Below are 18,089 nucleotides of genomic sequence, written 5' to 3' on the forward strand. Positions count from 1 at the left end.
GTCAGAAGGATTTGCGGAATCAATCTAAAACTATTGCAAGTGAGCGGGGAGGGGGAGAAACACCATGGATTATATCCCTTTACACACACCTGGCTTCTTCCCTGCTCTTCTTCCTATAAAAGGCCAGTCTAGTCCATGAGGCCTCCAGGTGGGATGTGCATTCTTCATCCTTTATTTCTTTTCTGTTTATCCTACTGAACTGTTTAAAGTTTCTTCAGAGCAATGTTGTGATGCTTCAAGATCAAAACATTAGACTGAGGTCTGAGTTTTAAGACTTACTGTATTAAATCCTGGACTACTGCCAGAAGTAATTTCTACTCTGAGGAATGAGTGGTGGTTAAAGTCCAGTGACCCCTATGGCAATTTTAGGCCAGTTCAATGCCATGTTACTTATGGTTATGTAAAACTGGATTAATGTAATGGAGAAGTCAGCCCTGCATCTCATATGAGAAGAACTAGAAATGCATGCTATGCTCTGTGTAGCAGGTTGTCACTGAGCTCTTTACTTTCCCTGGCGCAAAGTTGTCCCCACAAGAAAACCAACATCTATAACAATGCAGACACACAAACAAGCAACAAAGGGTTAACTCAAACCGGTGGTCCTTCCTCACACCTGGAGAGGGCTATTTCAGCTCTGTGCTGCCTTCTCCCCCAACTCCCTTTCCTCGGAGCTTTTAACCTCCCATCCGTGGGCCATGCACTCAGTTACATGAAGGGTTTTCGTGTTTAGAGTGAAATAAAGCACTTGTTTCTAACTGTGGAAGACGCGAGACATCAGCTCTTATAAGTATTTGCTAATATTTTGCCATTCTTATTTCCCCCCAGCACCATTCCAAAACTGGCTGTTGTCTTGAGCACACCTCAGTCGGTTTCCCATGACCCTTGGGTTCCTTTGCACTGTTCCCGTGGCACAAAACAACTAAATCCAGTTTGACTAGCTATGTCAACTGGGTTTATCACTACTTCATGTTGCTGGAGAAGTACAAAGCAGCTAGAGTGTATCAGTAATTCTGGCTCAGTGGGAACTATAAGCTTTCAAATGATAGAAAGCATTAATAACTTCACACGAGATGTACATGGGATATCAGAGCTTAATTCCTGGTGAAGTAAAGAAGCTGGTCATGAAAATATCCTGTTTTTTCATATTCATATTTTGCAAAATCCTCTTCAGTTCTATGTAATGTGAAGCTAGTTAATATTTACCTGTCCTGTGCTTCCCTCTCCCTAAAAAAAATTGAAATCGTTTGACCCTTAAGTAAGTATTCAAAACTGTAGGCAAAGTTATACAGGAAATACCAATTTGTATTTTTATATACTTGACGCATGATTTATACAAAGCTGCACAAAAAACTTTTAAGTTGTAATAATAAATACTCTGAAGTATGGAAGTGCCAAAGTTAAAAGGTCTAATACTCCTCTCTCTCATACCAATGTAAAGGAGGAGTAGCAGTAATACCAAATCTTGGCTGGTAAAGTTTGCAGGCAACACAGAGACTGGTGTGGTGCTAGATAAAGAGGAGGATAAGTTCTCTTTAGTAATATTTTTCACCAAGCTAAATTGTCAAATTCAACAAAATGTGTTTCAGTGCAATATGTCTGAGGACTAAGACTTCAGGCGACATGTATGGGAGCAGAGACTGTCTTGGGAAGCTGTGACTCAGAAGAGGACTTAGTGGTATTTGCAGAAACCACCACAGCTTTCAGCCTACTATTGAGCAAAATGTGCCAGCATAATTCTTGAATGTATGAAAAGAGGAAAAGTAAGCGAAAGTAAGGAAGTGATCTTGCCTCTGTACACAATCCTAGTAATACCACATTAGAGTATTGTATCCAAACTTTGAAATTCTGGAGAAAGTTCAAAGGAAGGACAAAAATAATCCAAGCACTGAAAAGTTACATAATATTGATGTTAAGGATGCTTCAACTTATTAGTTACTTACTCATAGAAAATACTGGTACCTTGCAGTGGGCTTTCTTCTTTTAACTTTGCTGGCAAGAGTCTGACAAGATTAAGTGGCTAGACGCTGAAGTTGGACAAATTTAGTATTGACGTAAGATCCAGGAGTATGGCAGGGAGGGTAAAATAAATGATTGACTAGTTTGTAGGGGGAAGTGGTGGACTCAGCATTGATTTGAGTTTTTAAAATTTATTGGTTCCTAAAGATATTCTTTAATCCAAATTCTAGGAGAGATTCTATGGCCAGAATGTGTCATCAAAATGGTCTCTTCTGCCTTGGGATCTGTGAAGGCATTTAGCCCCGCTGTTCCTTCTAGGCCAGAGGTTCCCAGACTTTTTCTTATTGCATACTCCATTCCAGATTTGCCAGCTACCTGCACACCTCTACCAGCATTTGTTTTATATTTTAACTTCAATGCCAGTTATTACAATGAAAATTAAATCTGCCATTACACGAATCCTCCCACATACCCCACAAAGATGTCTTGTGTTCCTGCAGGGGTGCGCGTACCAGTTTGGGAATCTGTGTTCTAGGCTATGCGATTGCTGCGTGGCTCAATATGCTCTGGACACTTGCACTTCAAATAATCACGTTACCCAGTTTTCATGCTTCAGGGCTTCAGCAGGTGGTTCCTGATGGTCAGAAAGAAATGTTTTTTTCTGTGATGTAAAACTGGCCTCATATATTCAAGAGTCTTCCCCCATCCTTTGAAGCATCAGAAACTGTCTAACACTAGCTGTGGCCAAGGTGGACGAGTGTTCTCAACCAGCACAGAAAGCCCCGCTTGGATTCCTGGCCGTCCTGGTTTCTTCAAATGCTCAGGGACATACCAATTGCCAGTTTGAAATCACTGAGGAATTTTCCCCCAGCTAGAGTGGTGGAGATCTTGAGTGTTTTGTTTTTATTTTGTTGGCCTCCCTCTTTCATATGGGGTATAGATGATTTGTAGACTATCAAGACACATCATTTGTAGACTATCAAGACACATCTCACCCATATGCTTCCTTGCCATTTCATGGGCTTTAGATCTTCATGCCACATTGATGTCTCCTGTTCTTTCCTCATGCTCACGGCATGCAACGATATAGTCTCTCAAGGACTGAACTAATTTACTCTAACCAAAGTCATTGTGCTCCAAACAAGGATATTTGGGTGGAACCGAATGGCCTGTGATATACAGTAAGTCAGAGAAGATGATGTAATGAGCACTTTTGGCTTTAAACTGAATGAAAGCTCTGAAAACTCCACTGAAGCTACTGCATGCATGAGAGAAGAGACAGACAGTTTTAGTCCTATTGGTGTATATAGTATAGATAGATATTTCAGGTGGTAACTTATTTTACAGTGTATGCTCTATTAAAAATTTGAATAGCTTTGTAAGTACCCATTTACTACACATTTCTTTTCTGTCTTTGGTACAGACTTCCTTAGTTTCCTTAGTTTTATATAACAGGTATATCTAAGTTAGGTTCAAAAGTGAGTTACATCTAAGGAAGCCTAGGCAACCTTCTGAGCACTTTGCAAGGCCTCCAGGATTTTCCCCTCCCATATTCTCGCTACCGATTTCAGCAAAATAAATGACTAGTCAGCAAGCTGACTGTTTAACTGAGTTGAGGTACCCATGCCTAACAAAGCACTTCGTTCTGTAAGTGGGCAAAAACAACCCATGACACTCACTTTGTAGCTAATTTTCAATTTTTTTTAGCTAATTTGAACCTATAAGCTTCAAAACTCAGCCATTACATTTGAAAATTTGTTAAAAAAATAACACTTCATTTTTCTCCTTCATTATGTTTGCGCTGAAAACCGTTTCTGCTCCAACATTCCAGGTACCTTTCTCAAGTCAAAGAGCCCAGCCACAGACACTTTGTCCACCTTAGGGTGAAAATCTGAAAAAGATAGATGACTCAGATGAAAACCCATTGTGCTGCTTTATCTACAGCAGGAAACAGTGAGGGTTTCACAATAATAATTATTTTAAAAGATTTTATTTAGTGGGATCAACACAAAAGAGGAGCCTAGATTTGATGAATCGTCATATGAAACTTTTGAACTGTCCTTCCTTCATAAAACCTAGATTTTTTCAATCTCCTTAAATTTAAATTATTACTCATTTTTGGTAAGGAGTTCATGTAAGTTGTATGATATCACATAGCTGAGTGTTTGCTCCTCCTGGGATTCAGAGCTGAGTATGAGCAACTTTAATGTGAACTATGGGACCAGAAATTGAGAAGTATTTGGTGATAGATAAGCACTCAGAACGCTGTACTCTGAATTCTTGAGAGTAGGAGAATTTCTCGATGACAGATTCTTTATTTGTGTTTTTGCAGCAACTACTGATGAAAAAGTAGCTGCATGTTTACCAAATTGTTTTGAACTTGTTCTTTTCAGATATGCACATACATTAGGAATGAAACCCATCCCTGACAACTCTACTTCCATTTTCCCATTTGGTTGAAGACCTCTATTTCACATGTATTAGTCAAAACAAACTGTATTATTCTAAAACAGGCACAGATATCTTAGCATAAGCAAATTATGTTGTATAGTTTTCATGGGCAGTAGTCACTCCACAGTTTCAAACTGCTTTGTGATGTCTGCAGTAAAAGTGCTTTTTTCGAATGATCCAAGGAGTCTTTAAAGAATGTCAAAACACTTGCACTAGAAGCAAACAAGATAACAAGATAAGATTTACTTACAAAAGAAAACTGTATACAGTTGTAGCAACATCTTAATTGATCCATAATCATTTTTCTAAATATACGCATATATTAAATATTTGGTTATTAGAATCTACACTTCCAAGGCAGTAGATTTCTCTATGGCTTGGAATAAAAATTCCATTCCCAAGTTATATAAATACAGCACATCCCTCTTAATGTCAATAGACTTCAGCAATATCACAAAATTTTTTTCCTGAGTCTGTGTTGTGTTATTCTTAGATGACAGGATTGCACAACCAGAATACTTTGACCATAAGCTTGGGTAGTCTGAAGAAGAGACTGGGAGCTGGAAACGCCTAGATTTTGCTCTCAGTTCTGTTAGCATGTCTTGTTTGCATCTGCAGACAGGACTTCAAACCTTCATTTCCTCATTTTTAAGTAGGCATAATTACTAACCTTTATTTTAGCATCAAAATCTGTATGTATCCCAAATGATGAGATCAGCAGCACTGTACATCATGACCAGTGCTGTATTTAAAATCTCAAAACCAGGAAATGTGTTGCTACAATACAGAAAATCCTCTGTAATCTTAATTTAAAAACTGTTCAGTTTTAATGAAGGCATTTGACTGCTGGAAGGCACACCTGGTTTGAAGAATCAACAGCTTCAGCATTGAAATGGATCTCAAGCACAGTCACTGGCTGTCACTGGCTTCTAAAACTTGTGTCAATGTGGAATGCATAAGGCAGTCAAAAAAATAAGTGGCAGGGTTCATTAGTCTGCACTTGAAATGTCCCATCTTGGCTGATTGGCATGACATGCATGATTTGTGAAAAGTGGTATTAGCTTTTTGTAAAAGAGGAGATTTTGCAGTGTTGCAGAGCTCCTGATAGAGCACTTCAGCAAAACACCCTGCAGGGTTTTGGAGAAGAGTGCATGATATTGTTAAGTACATGCATTATACCGTTCCCTGCAGCCCTCTTGTTCCTTCTTCCTATTTGGGTGTGCAATGCTGTTCCTACTGATTCTCATTCCAGGAGTTGTTGGTCTCTTTCCAGCTGTGTGTAGATGTAGAAAGTGCTGTAGAAATAAAGAAGTGCTATAGAAATCAAACAGCCTGTATATGACTCCTGTGAATTTGATTGCCAAGGGAAGAAGGTGGGAGAAGGTGAGGGTTGATCCTACCTCTAATGTAAGAGGCAGCTCCATTTGAGCCATGTTGTCAGTGCATCCCAGAGCCGTATTTCTTTCTGTGGCAGAGAGGGAACATTCAGGCAGTTGATTGTAGAGCAGACTTGAGGCACAGCTGGTGAGTTTGTCTGTTGCTGCTCTAGTAATGCTAAATAATGTCATTGTCTTTAATATCCTCTCTGGAAAAAAAAAAAGACCTTGCTGAATGTGACTGGGCTTTTTTTTTCTCACTGAGGTTTTCTCTCCAGCTTACAAACAACAAATGGCATGTAAATTGTTGCTTCTTGGGTTATCATGTAGTAGGTACTACATGGAGATGAATGGCAGGACTTCAGAGTCTGACAGAATCAGAGCACTCTAGAACAGGAGTCGGCCACTTAATGGCCCATGGAGCTATTGGATCTGGCCCACAGAGGTGAGGCTTTAGCACTGGGGGCTTCTCCTGTGCATGCAGGAGAAGAAACAGTGGTGCAAGGTACTATCTCTGTGTTGCAGCCCATCCTAGTACCTGCCCACCTACCTGCCCACCTGCTGACCTCTGACCCAAGCTGAGTCATTCCAGCCTGCAGTCAAAAAAGGTTGCTGACCACTGCTCTAGAAATTGAGGATGGATTTGTGTGTGCATGTTTATATGGGTAAGATAGAGCCCAATTTTTGTAGGACTAGAGATTCAGCATGACAGAGAAAATATAATTTGCAAACTAGATAAACCCTGAATCAAGCTTCTGGATGCAAAAGATCAATTCACAGAAGTTATTGCTGTAGGAAATGATTAAAAGATCTGTATGAATATAAGCTCTCAGGGCGCAATCCCCCAGGCCTAATGCAGACAACCCACCCAGTGCAGGTATCTAGGACCCAATCATGCAGTCCTAACGATGGCAGGATTCCAGCTGATTCCAGTATAATTGGGCCCCAGATGAGACCGAGTACTTCTGGGACCTGGCAGTGATACTTATTCTCAATGCTGCATTTTTAAGTCTATAGCTCTTAAGACGTGCCACATGGTTATTACTGAAGGTGCAGCTACAGACATTTTGATTGTGCTGCAGTCAGTGGCTACTTTCCAAGTTCTTCTCTTGGCAGTTCTTGGACCTGGGATTGGCTTTCGCTATCAGCACACATTTGTATTAAGATGTCTGTAGTAATAAGATAGCAATAATTTTTGGCTATGCGTAAAAAAACAACAGTACATTAGTCTTCAGGATTGGCAGGTGGGCAGGAAATATATCTGCCCTATGAAATTGCCCCAGGAGTGGGGAATGGAGGATTTGAGGGTGTGTCTATACACCTCACACACCTGGGCCAAGGGTTAGTGGGGAACTAGTTAGGGAACTTCTGGAAGGACTGGACGTATTCAAGTCAGCTGGTCTGGATGATCTCCACCCTAGAGTTCTAAAGGAATTGGCCGAGGTCATTGCAGGACCCCTGGCACGGCTTTATGAGCACTCGTTGTGCTCTGGTGTGGTGCCAGAGGACTGGAAGAGGGCCAGTGTGGTCTCCATCTTCAAAAAGGGGAAGAAGGAGGACCCGGGAAACTATAGGCCAGTTAGTCTTACCTCGATCCTAGGCAAGCTGTTTGAGAAAATTATTCTGGCACACATCCACGAGGGGCCAGCTGGAGACTGCATACTTAAGGGCAACCGACACGGGTTCATCAGTGGCAGGTCCTGTCAGACCAACCTGGTGGCCTTTTACGATCAGATCACCAAATCATTAGATGCAGGGGTAGCAGTGGACATAGTCTTCCTGGACTTCCGGAAGGCTTTCGACACTGTCTCTCACCCCATTCTCATCAAGAAACTGGGGGACTGCGGTATCAACACCCACACAGTCAAATGGGTCGCCAACTGGCTGGAGGGCCACACCCAGAGGGTGGTGGTGGATGGGTCTTTCTCAACCTGGAAGGACGTGGGCAGTGGGGTCCCCCAGGGCTCGGTCCTCGGGCCCGCACTGTTCAACATCTTCATCAGCAACTTGGATGAGGGGTAAAAAGCACCCTGTTCAAATTTGCTGATGACACTAAGATGTGGGGGGATGTGGGCATGCTAGAAGGAAGCAACAGACTACAATCGGACCTAGACAGGTTACAAGGGTGGGTGGATGAGAATAGGATGGGATTCAACACAGACAAGTGCAAAGTGATGCACCTGGGGAGGAACAACCGGCACCATACCTACAGGTTGGGGAACTCCCTTCTTGTCAGGACAGAGGTGAAAAGGATCTTGGAGTCATCACTGACTCCAAGATTAACATGGGCCGGCAGTGTGGGGAGGCAGTCAGGAAGGCCAACCGTACCTTGTCATGCATCCACAGATGCATCTCGAGCAGGTTCAAGGAGGTGATCCTCCCCCTCTATGAGGCACTGGTCAGGCTGCAGCTGGACTACTGCATCCAGTTCTGGGCGCCACACTTCAAGAGGGATGTGGACAGCATGGAGAGGATCCAGAGGGGGGCCACTCGCATGATCAGGGGACAGCAGGGCAGGTCCTATGAGGAGAGGCTACGGGACCTGAACCTGTTCAGCCTCCATAAGAGAAGGCTGAGGGGTGATCTAGTAGCCTGTTATAAACTAGTCAGAGGGGATCAGCAGGCATTGGGGGAGTCACTGTTCCCCCGAGCACCACCAGGAGTGACCAGGAATAACGGTCACAAGCTGGCGGAGGGTAGATTTAGCCTGGATATCAGGAGGCGCTACTTCACGGTCAGGGCAGCTAGGATCCGGAACCAACTTCCAAGAGAAGTGGTGCAGGCTCCTACCCTGGGGGTTTTTAAAGAGGAGGCTAGATGAACACCTTGCTGGGGTCGTTTGACCCCAGTACTCTTTCCTGCCATGGCAGGGGGTCGGACTCGATGATCTGCTCAGGTCCCTTCTGACCCTAGAAACTATGAATAAACTTATTGCACTCATCAGTGGCACACTCAAGCATGCTGCGCTACTTCAGAGGGGCTACCTCCTAAATCAGAAGCACAGTTTCCACATCTGCATTAGTTTGCCAGCTAGCTAACTAGCACCAGAGCTATCTGAAAATGTTAGTCATTGGTCTTATTAGCCCATCCCAAGTACTACATGGCCATAGCTACACAACAGCAGTCCAGCCAAAGCAGCTGAGCATATGGGCATAGCCTTAATTATTAGCTGGGAGAACAAAATGCCTAAGAGGAGGAACAGGAATGGAGCTACAAGGCAGGAAGTGTCTGGGACAGCATCTGAAGTGAGTAAAACATAATGAAGGATATAGATCTAGATTCTTTGCTGCACCCCTCATTCTGTTCAGTAGACATGTAAGGTAGAAAAAGTATTACCCAGTTAAGCCCCTGACTTCTCAGAGTTGGCACCAGCCTTACAACATCTTAGAGTAACTGTGGGTTGCTCTTCACTGGGTGTGTTTGTGTGAGATGCTTTACTGCGCAATAGACTAATCCATTATGCAGTAAAGCATCACTGTCTACATGTGCACAGGATTTACTACACAGTAGATGAATCTACTGTGTGGTTGCCTACTATCTGTAAATCCAGGTAGCAGATTAACTATGCAGTGACTATGCAGTGCACATGTAGACTGGGAGCAAATTTATTCTGGTCGGCCCAGACAGCAGGGGGCAGGGAAACTGTCCCTTCCTCTTGGCAGCTTCTGATCAGGGCATGGGACCGGGAAGCAGCATCTGGGGGAGAGGACGTTTACCCAGCCCCATGCCCTGGTTTGCTGTTGGGTCATGGGGCAGGGAGGCATCTGCCCTGGATGTGGGACAGCTTCCCCCAACCGCTCAGAGACCAGGGCCTGACTCCAGTGCTCCCTGCCAGTCTGAGGATGGCACCCATAGGAGCCTGGAGCTCCCCCTGGCTGCTGTATAGTGACACAGCAGGTCTGGAGTAGCCCTGAACTAAACTGTTCTTCTTGGGAGCAAATTTGCTCCCAACTGGTGCACATAGATGCCCTGCCTGGGAAAGCTTACTGCATAGTATTTTACTGTGCAGTAAGCTTACAGCTCATTAATAGCACATGTAGACATGCCCAATATGTCCTCATTCGACTCTGTGCCAGTGAGGGATTGGTATAGGTAATCTCTGCTCCTTCATGGCCCTTCTACATGTTTACCCCTTAGGCCAGCTGGGGCAGGGAGGGGGTCTACAAGTCCTGGAAGTCAAGAATTCCCTTCTCACTGAAGCAATTCCCTTGTGTGGACAGACTGTGTCCCTGCTGCTTCTCTCTAAGAACCTGGTGTTCAGAAGTGGAATCTGGACCAGAAATGTCAGTCTCTGACTGAGAGGAACCAGCCCCTTCCCATACTTTAATATGTTTTTCTCACAAGCAGTGAGCCAACAGAAACTAAGGTGCTGCTCTCACAAAGCAGGACATATACATATATGCACAGGAACCCCAGGGACAGGTATTAGCTCCTTATTCCATTTTCTGCCAAATATGAAGCCTTCACTTGCTCCTTTTTCCTTTCTCCTCAGTGTTCAACAAGCACCATTTTATGGATAGCAACCTGCTCTACCAGTTCAGAATGAATTTCCGCCGGCGAAGGAGGCTGATGGAGCTGCTCACTGACAAATCCCGCTTGATGCCAGACAGCCATGACAGCCCGTTTTGCCTGCGGAAGCAGAACCACGACAACAAAAAACACACTAGTTTTCTTTCAGGTGACTCCTTGAGTTATTCCACTGTCTTGAAGTCTGCTCTGGAAAGGTGTGGTGCTCCTTTCACTTCCATGCTGGGCAGGTTTGTCTGAAGCAAGGTGCTCACCCTGTCATCTATGAATAAGTATTTTATACTATCCATAAAAAGGGACATGTGCCCAGTTAGACTGTCAGATCCTCATTTATCTCTAGTGTTCTTCACTATTTATAAATAAAGGATTTTAGGTTTGCACTTTTCTATATGCCAAAGCGTAAAGTTTTCTTTAAAAATATTGTGATAAAAAAGATCCAGAAAACCTCCCAAATAGACATTGTGGTTTGAAAGAGAAAATTATTTCCTCATATAGCAAGAGCCAGAAAGAAAACAGGAGGGAAAAAGGGGGACATAGGAGAAAAATAGTCATATCAAAATATGCATTTCCTTAAACTGAACAAGCACCTAGAAACCACAGGGATGGAAGCACTGCAGACAGTCCAGTTAGAGAAAGCACTTTTGTTACAAAATTTCTGCAGTGTATTAGCAACTGTTCTAAGTAGATGCTGTTTGCAATATTATAGTCTGATTACTGTATCATAAAGGAAAGCATCTTCTATTGACATTACTTCAAACAAAACAGGGGGAGTATACTCAAAGAATCACGACTAATTCCCTTCCTCTGTGTCTTCTGCCTGCTTGGTACAGTGAGTCCCACCAAGGAGATAAAGATTGTGTCAGCAGTGAGAAGGAGCAGCATGAGCAGCTGTGGCAGTAGCGGATACTTCAGCAGTAGCCCTACCCTCAGCAGCAGTCCCCCAGTATTATGCAATCCTAAATCTGGTGAGTGCAAGCTTTCTTGCATTGATGTGTATTATCATGCAGCTCTCATAATAAGAATGAGGGGCAAATGTGTGATTCTTCTTAATGCTGCATCTGAGCTTATCTGCGGAGGCATGTGTTAAAAATGTATATAGACTCACACATTTTAAGGCCAGAAGGAACTGTTACAGTAGCCTAATATGATATCTCATGTAACACAAACCAGAGATTCTCACCCATATCTTCTCTGCATCTAGGGACAACCTCTGTTTGAACTAAAGTACATATATCTTTTAGAAATATATCCAGTCAGATATCCAGATTGCCAGCTCCATTGCCAAATGTAAAATCAAATTCAGCTTCTTTTATTTGTAAGTGGCAATGCTCTGCTGTAAATCAAAGGAGATTTTAGTCCTTGGTGACCACTTGATAACCTAGCTCAGAAAACAGACACATGATAGGAAGGAAGTATGACTCGGTGGATGTTGGGAACAATTTTTGCCATTACATTTGTGTAAGTTTCACAAGTTCTGGTAAGAAGGTAAAGGCTGTTGGTACTCAAAATTATTTTCTTTTTGAAATGATTCTCAATGCCTCACCACATACAAAAGGTCATCTATTCATTCACTCACAGTTACAGTTGATTGCCTCTGTATTTTTATGAAAAGAAAAAGTAGCTTAGGAAATATAAATGTATTGTTTCAACTTCTTTAGTTGCCTCAGAGGGAGTCTTAAATATCAAAGCAGAATCATATACTTTCCTAAGTACCTTTTCCCCCCACCAGACTTTTATAGACATGTGGCCTGTACGTTCTGTAGTTAGTAGTGGACATGGCCAGGTAAAGATAAATGTGAAAGGATCTTGCTTAAGAGATTATTATTCATTTGGTGAAAAATTCAATCTTTGCACCTGGCCCACAAAAGGCTTTCCCTGCTCTAGAATGGCCATTTCCTGGGGCATAGTATTGGGCCAGGCTAGAAAAAGACTCATTCATTACACAAGAACATCATTCAGTAGAACTGTTTGCACTTAAAGTAACACATGGAGGGCTTGTAGAGTCAGACTGCTATTTAGATCATGAACCAAGGAGGGTGAATACCCACTTCATTGTGCAGAGTAGCTTTATTTATGAGGAAAGGTAATAGCAGTATAACTAGGAATGATCAAACAGGTTACCTGATCTGGGCACTGACTTGGAAGGGGGTCCAGAACCATGCCCTCCAGGGAGTCCATGCAGCAGCCTTGAACCATTGCTGTAGCAGCAGCAACAATAACTAGAGGCAAGCCCTCAGCATACACACACTTCTATGGTACTCAGCGTCCCCCCACTTCCTTCCCTTTCCCCCTGCCAGAACCAGGGTTTTACTTAAGGCATAAAACTTACTAGTTATGCATCTGCAGTGAATTAATTGGATTTTTGTTGTCCCTTGGTTATTAAAGCAATGGCCTTCCACTCTTTGGCTTTTGTTTGGAATCCTAAACTACAAGAAATTGGTGGGCTCTGTTTGGTGACATGATTAGAAGCTGTAATTTCCTACTGCTGGTGTCACTGGACATTATCATATACTGAAAGTGAACTGATCCACAGCACTCATCCCCATCTTGCTGCCTGTAGGTACATCTACATGTTCAATTAATGCAACACAATAAACTCCAGAGCTGTTTGAGCCAGAGCCAACTGCTCCTGGGTGCAGCATCTACAAGTACAACCAGGCCAGCAGCAGTTTGAGCTGGGGTAGAGCAGCCCTGGGCTGACAGGGGGCACAGAGGGTCAGCCCTGGGCTCCAGGGGGTGGCAACAGGCATCAGAGGGTACTGTCTTACAGCAGTGTTCATTAATTTGCTGCACCTTAATATCATCCCACATGTGGACTGTGACACTTTACTGCAGAGCTAATTAGTCAATTCCTCAGTAAAGTGCAAGTGTAGATGCACCCTGTGCATATGCCCTGTTTTGTAGCTTGCCACAAGGCAGTATTTCGTAGGACACCTATCAGATGTTCTCTCCAGAACTTTTTATGACAATTTAAATGGTGAACTTTTTGCTTCATTGTACTAGAAATGTTACTGCAGCAAGCAGAACAGCATTTTTTGTGTCACTAAATGTTTTGTGTTATCTTAGGTATGCCCACTATTTCCATTCTTTAATGGCTCTGGAAATATCTGTCATGTTAGCACTTGAGTAGTGAGAACAAGCTTATCTTAATATAGCTGATTACAACACATTTGGAAGAAGAATAAGAAGAATAGATTGACACCACCCTCACCTAAAGTGTGTTTAACGTGAATCCTCCCTTAAGGTGAAATTCCACCCTGAACAAACTTTGCTGACTTATTTTTGAGCTGAAACAAATACACCCTGTTAGATTTCTCTCAGTGCCTTGGTGCTGTGCTGCTCCTAAACAATCGTTATTCTTACAGGGAGTAAATACAGGGCATGGAGAATGTTCCCAGGGAAAATATAGGTAAGCAGGTGTTGCAGCAAGGTGCTCCTGCCAACCAGTGTCAATTGTACCTGGGTGCTGGGATCCAATGGATTCTTCCATATTCCTTTACCTTAAATAGGAGTATTATTGGTTATGAAGCAGAAGTTACAGAAGACATTATCTTAACCCTTTGCTGAACTGTTGTGAATTTTTAGAAATTGTTTCTTAGTAACAGAATCAGAATGATCAGGGAAGGATATTCCTGAGCAGACGCCACTCACTCACTCCTGTCTGTATGCACGAAATTTAGAAATGATGTGGTGAAGCCACTCCAGGCATATCCCCCCACAACCACTCTCAGATACAACAGGGACAGAGGTGTTGATAGTGGCTGCAAGGGAATATCCCTAGAGTGGCTTCACCACCACATTTCTGGGTTTGGCACATAGAAGCAGATGAGTGGAGTGTGCTTGAGCTCATCCCTGGCTGGAATGAGGTAGAGACATACCCAGCAGACAGAGCCTACAACAAACATCCACATATTTTTGCTACAGTAACATTCATGAAAAATGAAGACTTAAAGCAATATTGGGGCCTTGTTCGGTCAATTAGGGGGAGAAAGAAATCTTTCTTAAAGGCAAGATACTGCCTAGAGGAGCAACGTGAAGGATTCCCTTGTAGATGGTTTGTATGACTGTATAAATGACACTAGGCAATGGAATATGCTAAACTTCCTTGGAAGAGATCTGATAGCACAAAAGTAACAGTTGATGATGAAAAGGGTGAAGCTGATCTGGCTTGGATCTCAGGAGGAGAGACTGATTATTTAAGATGCATCTGGAGGTCTTGCAAAGTTTAACTCGGGAGATAAATTTGTCATTAAGTGTATGAAGAAGAAATCTGTATGAGTCCATATGCCAGAAGTCTTTTCTCTTCAAACACTCATGGCTATGTTATAGGAAGTTCCACCTTAAAAAATTCTTGCTTGCTTCATGATGTAAGAAAACTAGATTTCCTCAGAAGCAGCAGGCAACCATTGATCCTCTGAATAACGGTGTACGTGTAAGAGGTCTAATCAGGTGCCTGATTAGTTGCTTGTACAGAGTCCTGTGACCATCATACCAAGACCTTTAACACATAGACCTAGGCAAGAGTATGGAGTGGAGGACCTACCATCCCCATTTTCAATCAGAGACAGGATCCAAAAACCAGACCAAGTCCGGAGACACACACACACACACACACACACACACGACTCTGAGCCCTGTTGGCACTGGATATATATAAGTGTGTGTGTGTGTTTGCTTAAATGTAGAGTCCCAGCCAGACCTCTCCTTGGAGGCAGAATGCTTTTTACCATGGTGTCCAAGTGCTGTCAGTACTCCCTGTGCCAGTGGGGAGATGGCATAGCTATGTAATTCCAGAAGTAAACAGTAAGGCACGATGTCTGGAGCACTGATATAACACTTACACATCTTGATCCTACATACAGTAATACATATTCCATATTCCACCTTTCCCATTATTATACAAAAGGAGGGGGAAATGCGTTCCTACCAAAGCCCCACATAGAGCCTGGAGGAAAACATCTGATCAACAGTTAGGTTCTCTAGACCTTAAACTTGGACTGAATTGCTCCTAAGATTGGGAGGAGTTATCAATCACATAACACATTAACTTTTATATAGTCCTTCCTTGTTATCCCTCAGGTTTCTTGGCATTTGTTATCTTGACTCACTTCTGCCATTGCAGACTTCTAATTCCATACAAATGAAACAACTGAACCTTCAGTTTTACCCTTGAAAGAGAGTGTCGCTGCGGAGGAGACAGGACAGGTGCTGTTTACTGTGGGCACACTTAACTTAGGGCAGAGTCTTAGCCAGTTTCAAAGCTCACACTCATGTTCAGTGGACTCTCATTTCAGACGTCAACACCAGGTACATAGGTGACCCAGCTCTCCAAAGCTGTGGTTATCCAATGGGTGCGGATGTCCCTGGAATCCTTCACATAATCAGGGGTATACTGTAGTGGGATTTTTAATGAACATTTACAGCTTCTTATCAGTTTAAGCTGAAAACAACCCCGTAAGCTGTATTAATGAAGTAAGACTGGTCTTGAAGAATAATTATTTAATTTAGTTTCTTTGGAAACCACATTTTTGAGGATTCCTTTATGTATTTCACAGTATTAAAGAGACCAGTGGCTGCTGAAGAGCTCTTGATGCCTGGAGCCCCTTACGTAAGAAAAACTTTTACAGTAGGTTTCCAGTACATAACTTTTATCTGCTGCATGTTATGCAAGTTGTGTAAGATTTGGGGTAATAGTTCAAGCAAACATTTTCTGGCAGTATTATTAGACCCTACTCAAATTTCCCAAACCTCTACTATACGATAGCATTAACATTAGTTTGATATATTTGCAGTCTGCTTCTCAACTTTGTTTACACCATCTTCATGCCAGCCTAACACATGAACTGGCACAAATCTAGCTATATCTGTGTTACGAAAACCCTCCTGAACTTTGTTCTTGTCTATAAAACTTAAAAGTATAAGTTCAGATATATTGTGTTTACTCATCCAGAATTAGTTTTTAATGTGAATTTCATATCCCTGCTAGACTACTATCACACTAAAACTGTGAGTCAGACTTCTTAAGAGAAAAAAGCCTTTACAGTTTGGGACGTGTTAATTGGAAGCACAGTTTTTTATGGGCTGCAGTTCAATGTCTCTGGTGTAACATGAAAAAATATATCAGAAACAAATGGAATCATTCAGTTGGTGCCTTTCTCCATAATAATTTCAATAGCTTATATAAAGGGTACTGTAAAATATCTATATCCACAGAGCTTCATTTCTTGTGAGCTAGAGTCTAAAAGATGCTGAAATAGTATCTTTGACCATTTTACCCTTGAGTTGCAGGGAACTGTTTGAGGATTCACACTTGTTTCCAATTTTTTCTTCGCAAGATTGTAGGAGATGCTGTTGGGTGGGGTTTTGTCGTGCGTGGGAGCAAGCCATGCCATATTCAAGCTGTGGATCCCAGTGGCCCTGCAGCTGCAGCAGGAATGAAGGTAACTTTTCACTAGCCAGTTGCCCAGTGCTGTCTGCATCCCCTGGTGATACTTCATGGCCAGTTTACACCTTCCTTTATGACTGGGGATCTAATTAACTCGCAGGGAGACAAAGCTGTTTCTGCAGCTTTGTCCTAGCATGAAGAGCCCATTTCACAGGCATTTTGTGGTTGTCCTACCCCTCAGCGCTAATTGGCAGAGAGGCCCCAGGGGGGAGAAGGGACCAGGGAGCAGCCACTGTTTTGACTGCTGTCCCCATCATGCTGTCCTGCCAGCCAGCACTTCCCCTCCACCCAAAAGAGGAAGACTTAATAAACACTTATTTTCTTGGGGGTGGTTTTCATGGATTTTGTGAAATCCATAAAACTGCAATTAGGTAGGTCCCTATTTATGACATACCAAGCTTTTGCTTGTTTGGGGTCAGATATTTTCCCGTTTACTAAACAGCTGGCACTCTCTGCCTTCATTCTCCTTTTCTTCCAAAACATCACCCCTTGTTTTTTCTGCCTTCTGTCTTAAAGGTTCTTTAACCTTAAGAGCTCCTCTGTGTTTCCTTTGTGCAAGTCACTTGATCTCGCTCTGTCTCCTAATAAGCCTTTCATACCTTCCAGCTGTGTTTAGTTTCCAAACTCCCTTCCACTTTGTCATTTATTTGGCTATCTTACAATCATCATGCTACTTGTCCACCAGTAATGGGCCATGTCAGATGGTGGATCAGATCTGCTTCCTTTTATTTAGAGTTGCTTCAGCAACTTTTTTGGTTAGATAAAAGTAATTTAGGTTCAAGACAGTTTGCGGAGAAACAAACTCTAAAATCACACATTGCATTGATTTTAGAGTTTACTGTGAACTGAAATGTTTTCACCAATGACTTTTTAAATCAATTTCTGTGTGAAGTCTCCGTAGAAATGATCCACAGCTCATAGAAATCTTTCAAATGACTTCTTTGGAACAGGCCCTGGCTACAAAGAGGAATGCAATCATTCTCTGTCATTGTCAGAAACTCAGAACTGTATTGTGCTAGTATGCTTTAGAACAGGGGCAGGCAATTATTTCAGGTGGAGGGCCACTTAGCAAGTTTGGCAAGCTGTCAAGGGCCGTATGAGTAGCCCAACCACCTGACAGGTGTCCCACCCCCTGTTCGCTGCACCACGTGAAGCCAGTGGTGGAGTCACCAGCACACTAGGTGGACCCTGCAGGAGGGGTCACAGCCACTCCGCCGGGCTCCATGGGGCCCCCCCAAGCATGGGGACCAGGGTAGTCACCCCAATTCACACCCCCCAGGGACAGTCCTGGGTATAGGCTTGTGTGGAACTGTGGGTGTGTGGGTATGTGGGGA

At 42.9% G+C, this 18,089-nt stretch overlaps 1 protein-coding gene across 7 annotated transcripts in view; it reads left to right on the forward strand.

Moving 5' to 3' along the window:
* Nucleotides 1–18,089, forward strand: part of DEPTOR (DEP domain containing MTOR interacting protein) — a 126,048-nt gene that overhangs the window by 61,381 nt on the left and 46,578 nt on the right. For 5 of the 7 annotated variants that reach the window (XM_090040556.1, XM_090040560.1, XM_090040559.1 and 2 more), the window contains 4 exons: nucleotides 10,276–10,461; nucleotides 11,141–11,275; nucleotides 15,866–15,936; nucleotides 16,646–16,750. In XM_090040556.1, coding sequence (XP_089896682.1) covers nucleotides 10,276–10,461; nucleotides 11,141–11,275; nucleotides 15,866–15,936; nucleotides 16,646–16,750 — 497 coding nt within the window. The remainder of the gene's footprint in view (nucleotides 1–10,275; nucleotides 10,462–11,140; nucleotides 11,276–15,865; nucleotides 15,937–16,645; nucleotides 16,751–18,089) is intronic. The other 2 variants (XM_090040557.1, XM_090040558.1) reach the window with 2 other exon arrangements.

Source organism: Crocodylus siamensis, chromosome 3 (assembly GCF_052110815.1).
Source record: "Crocodylus siamensis isolate JL-2025a chromosome 3, ASM5211081v1, whole genome shotgun sequence".
Lineage (NCBI taxonomy): Eukaryota > Metazoa > Chordata > Crocodylia > Crocodylidae > Crocodylus > Crocodylus siamensis.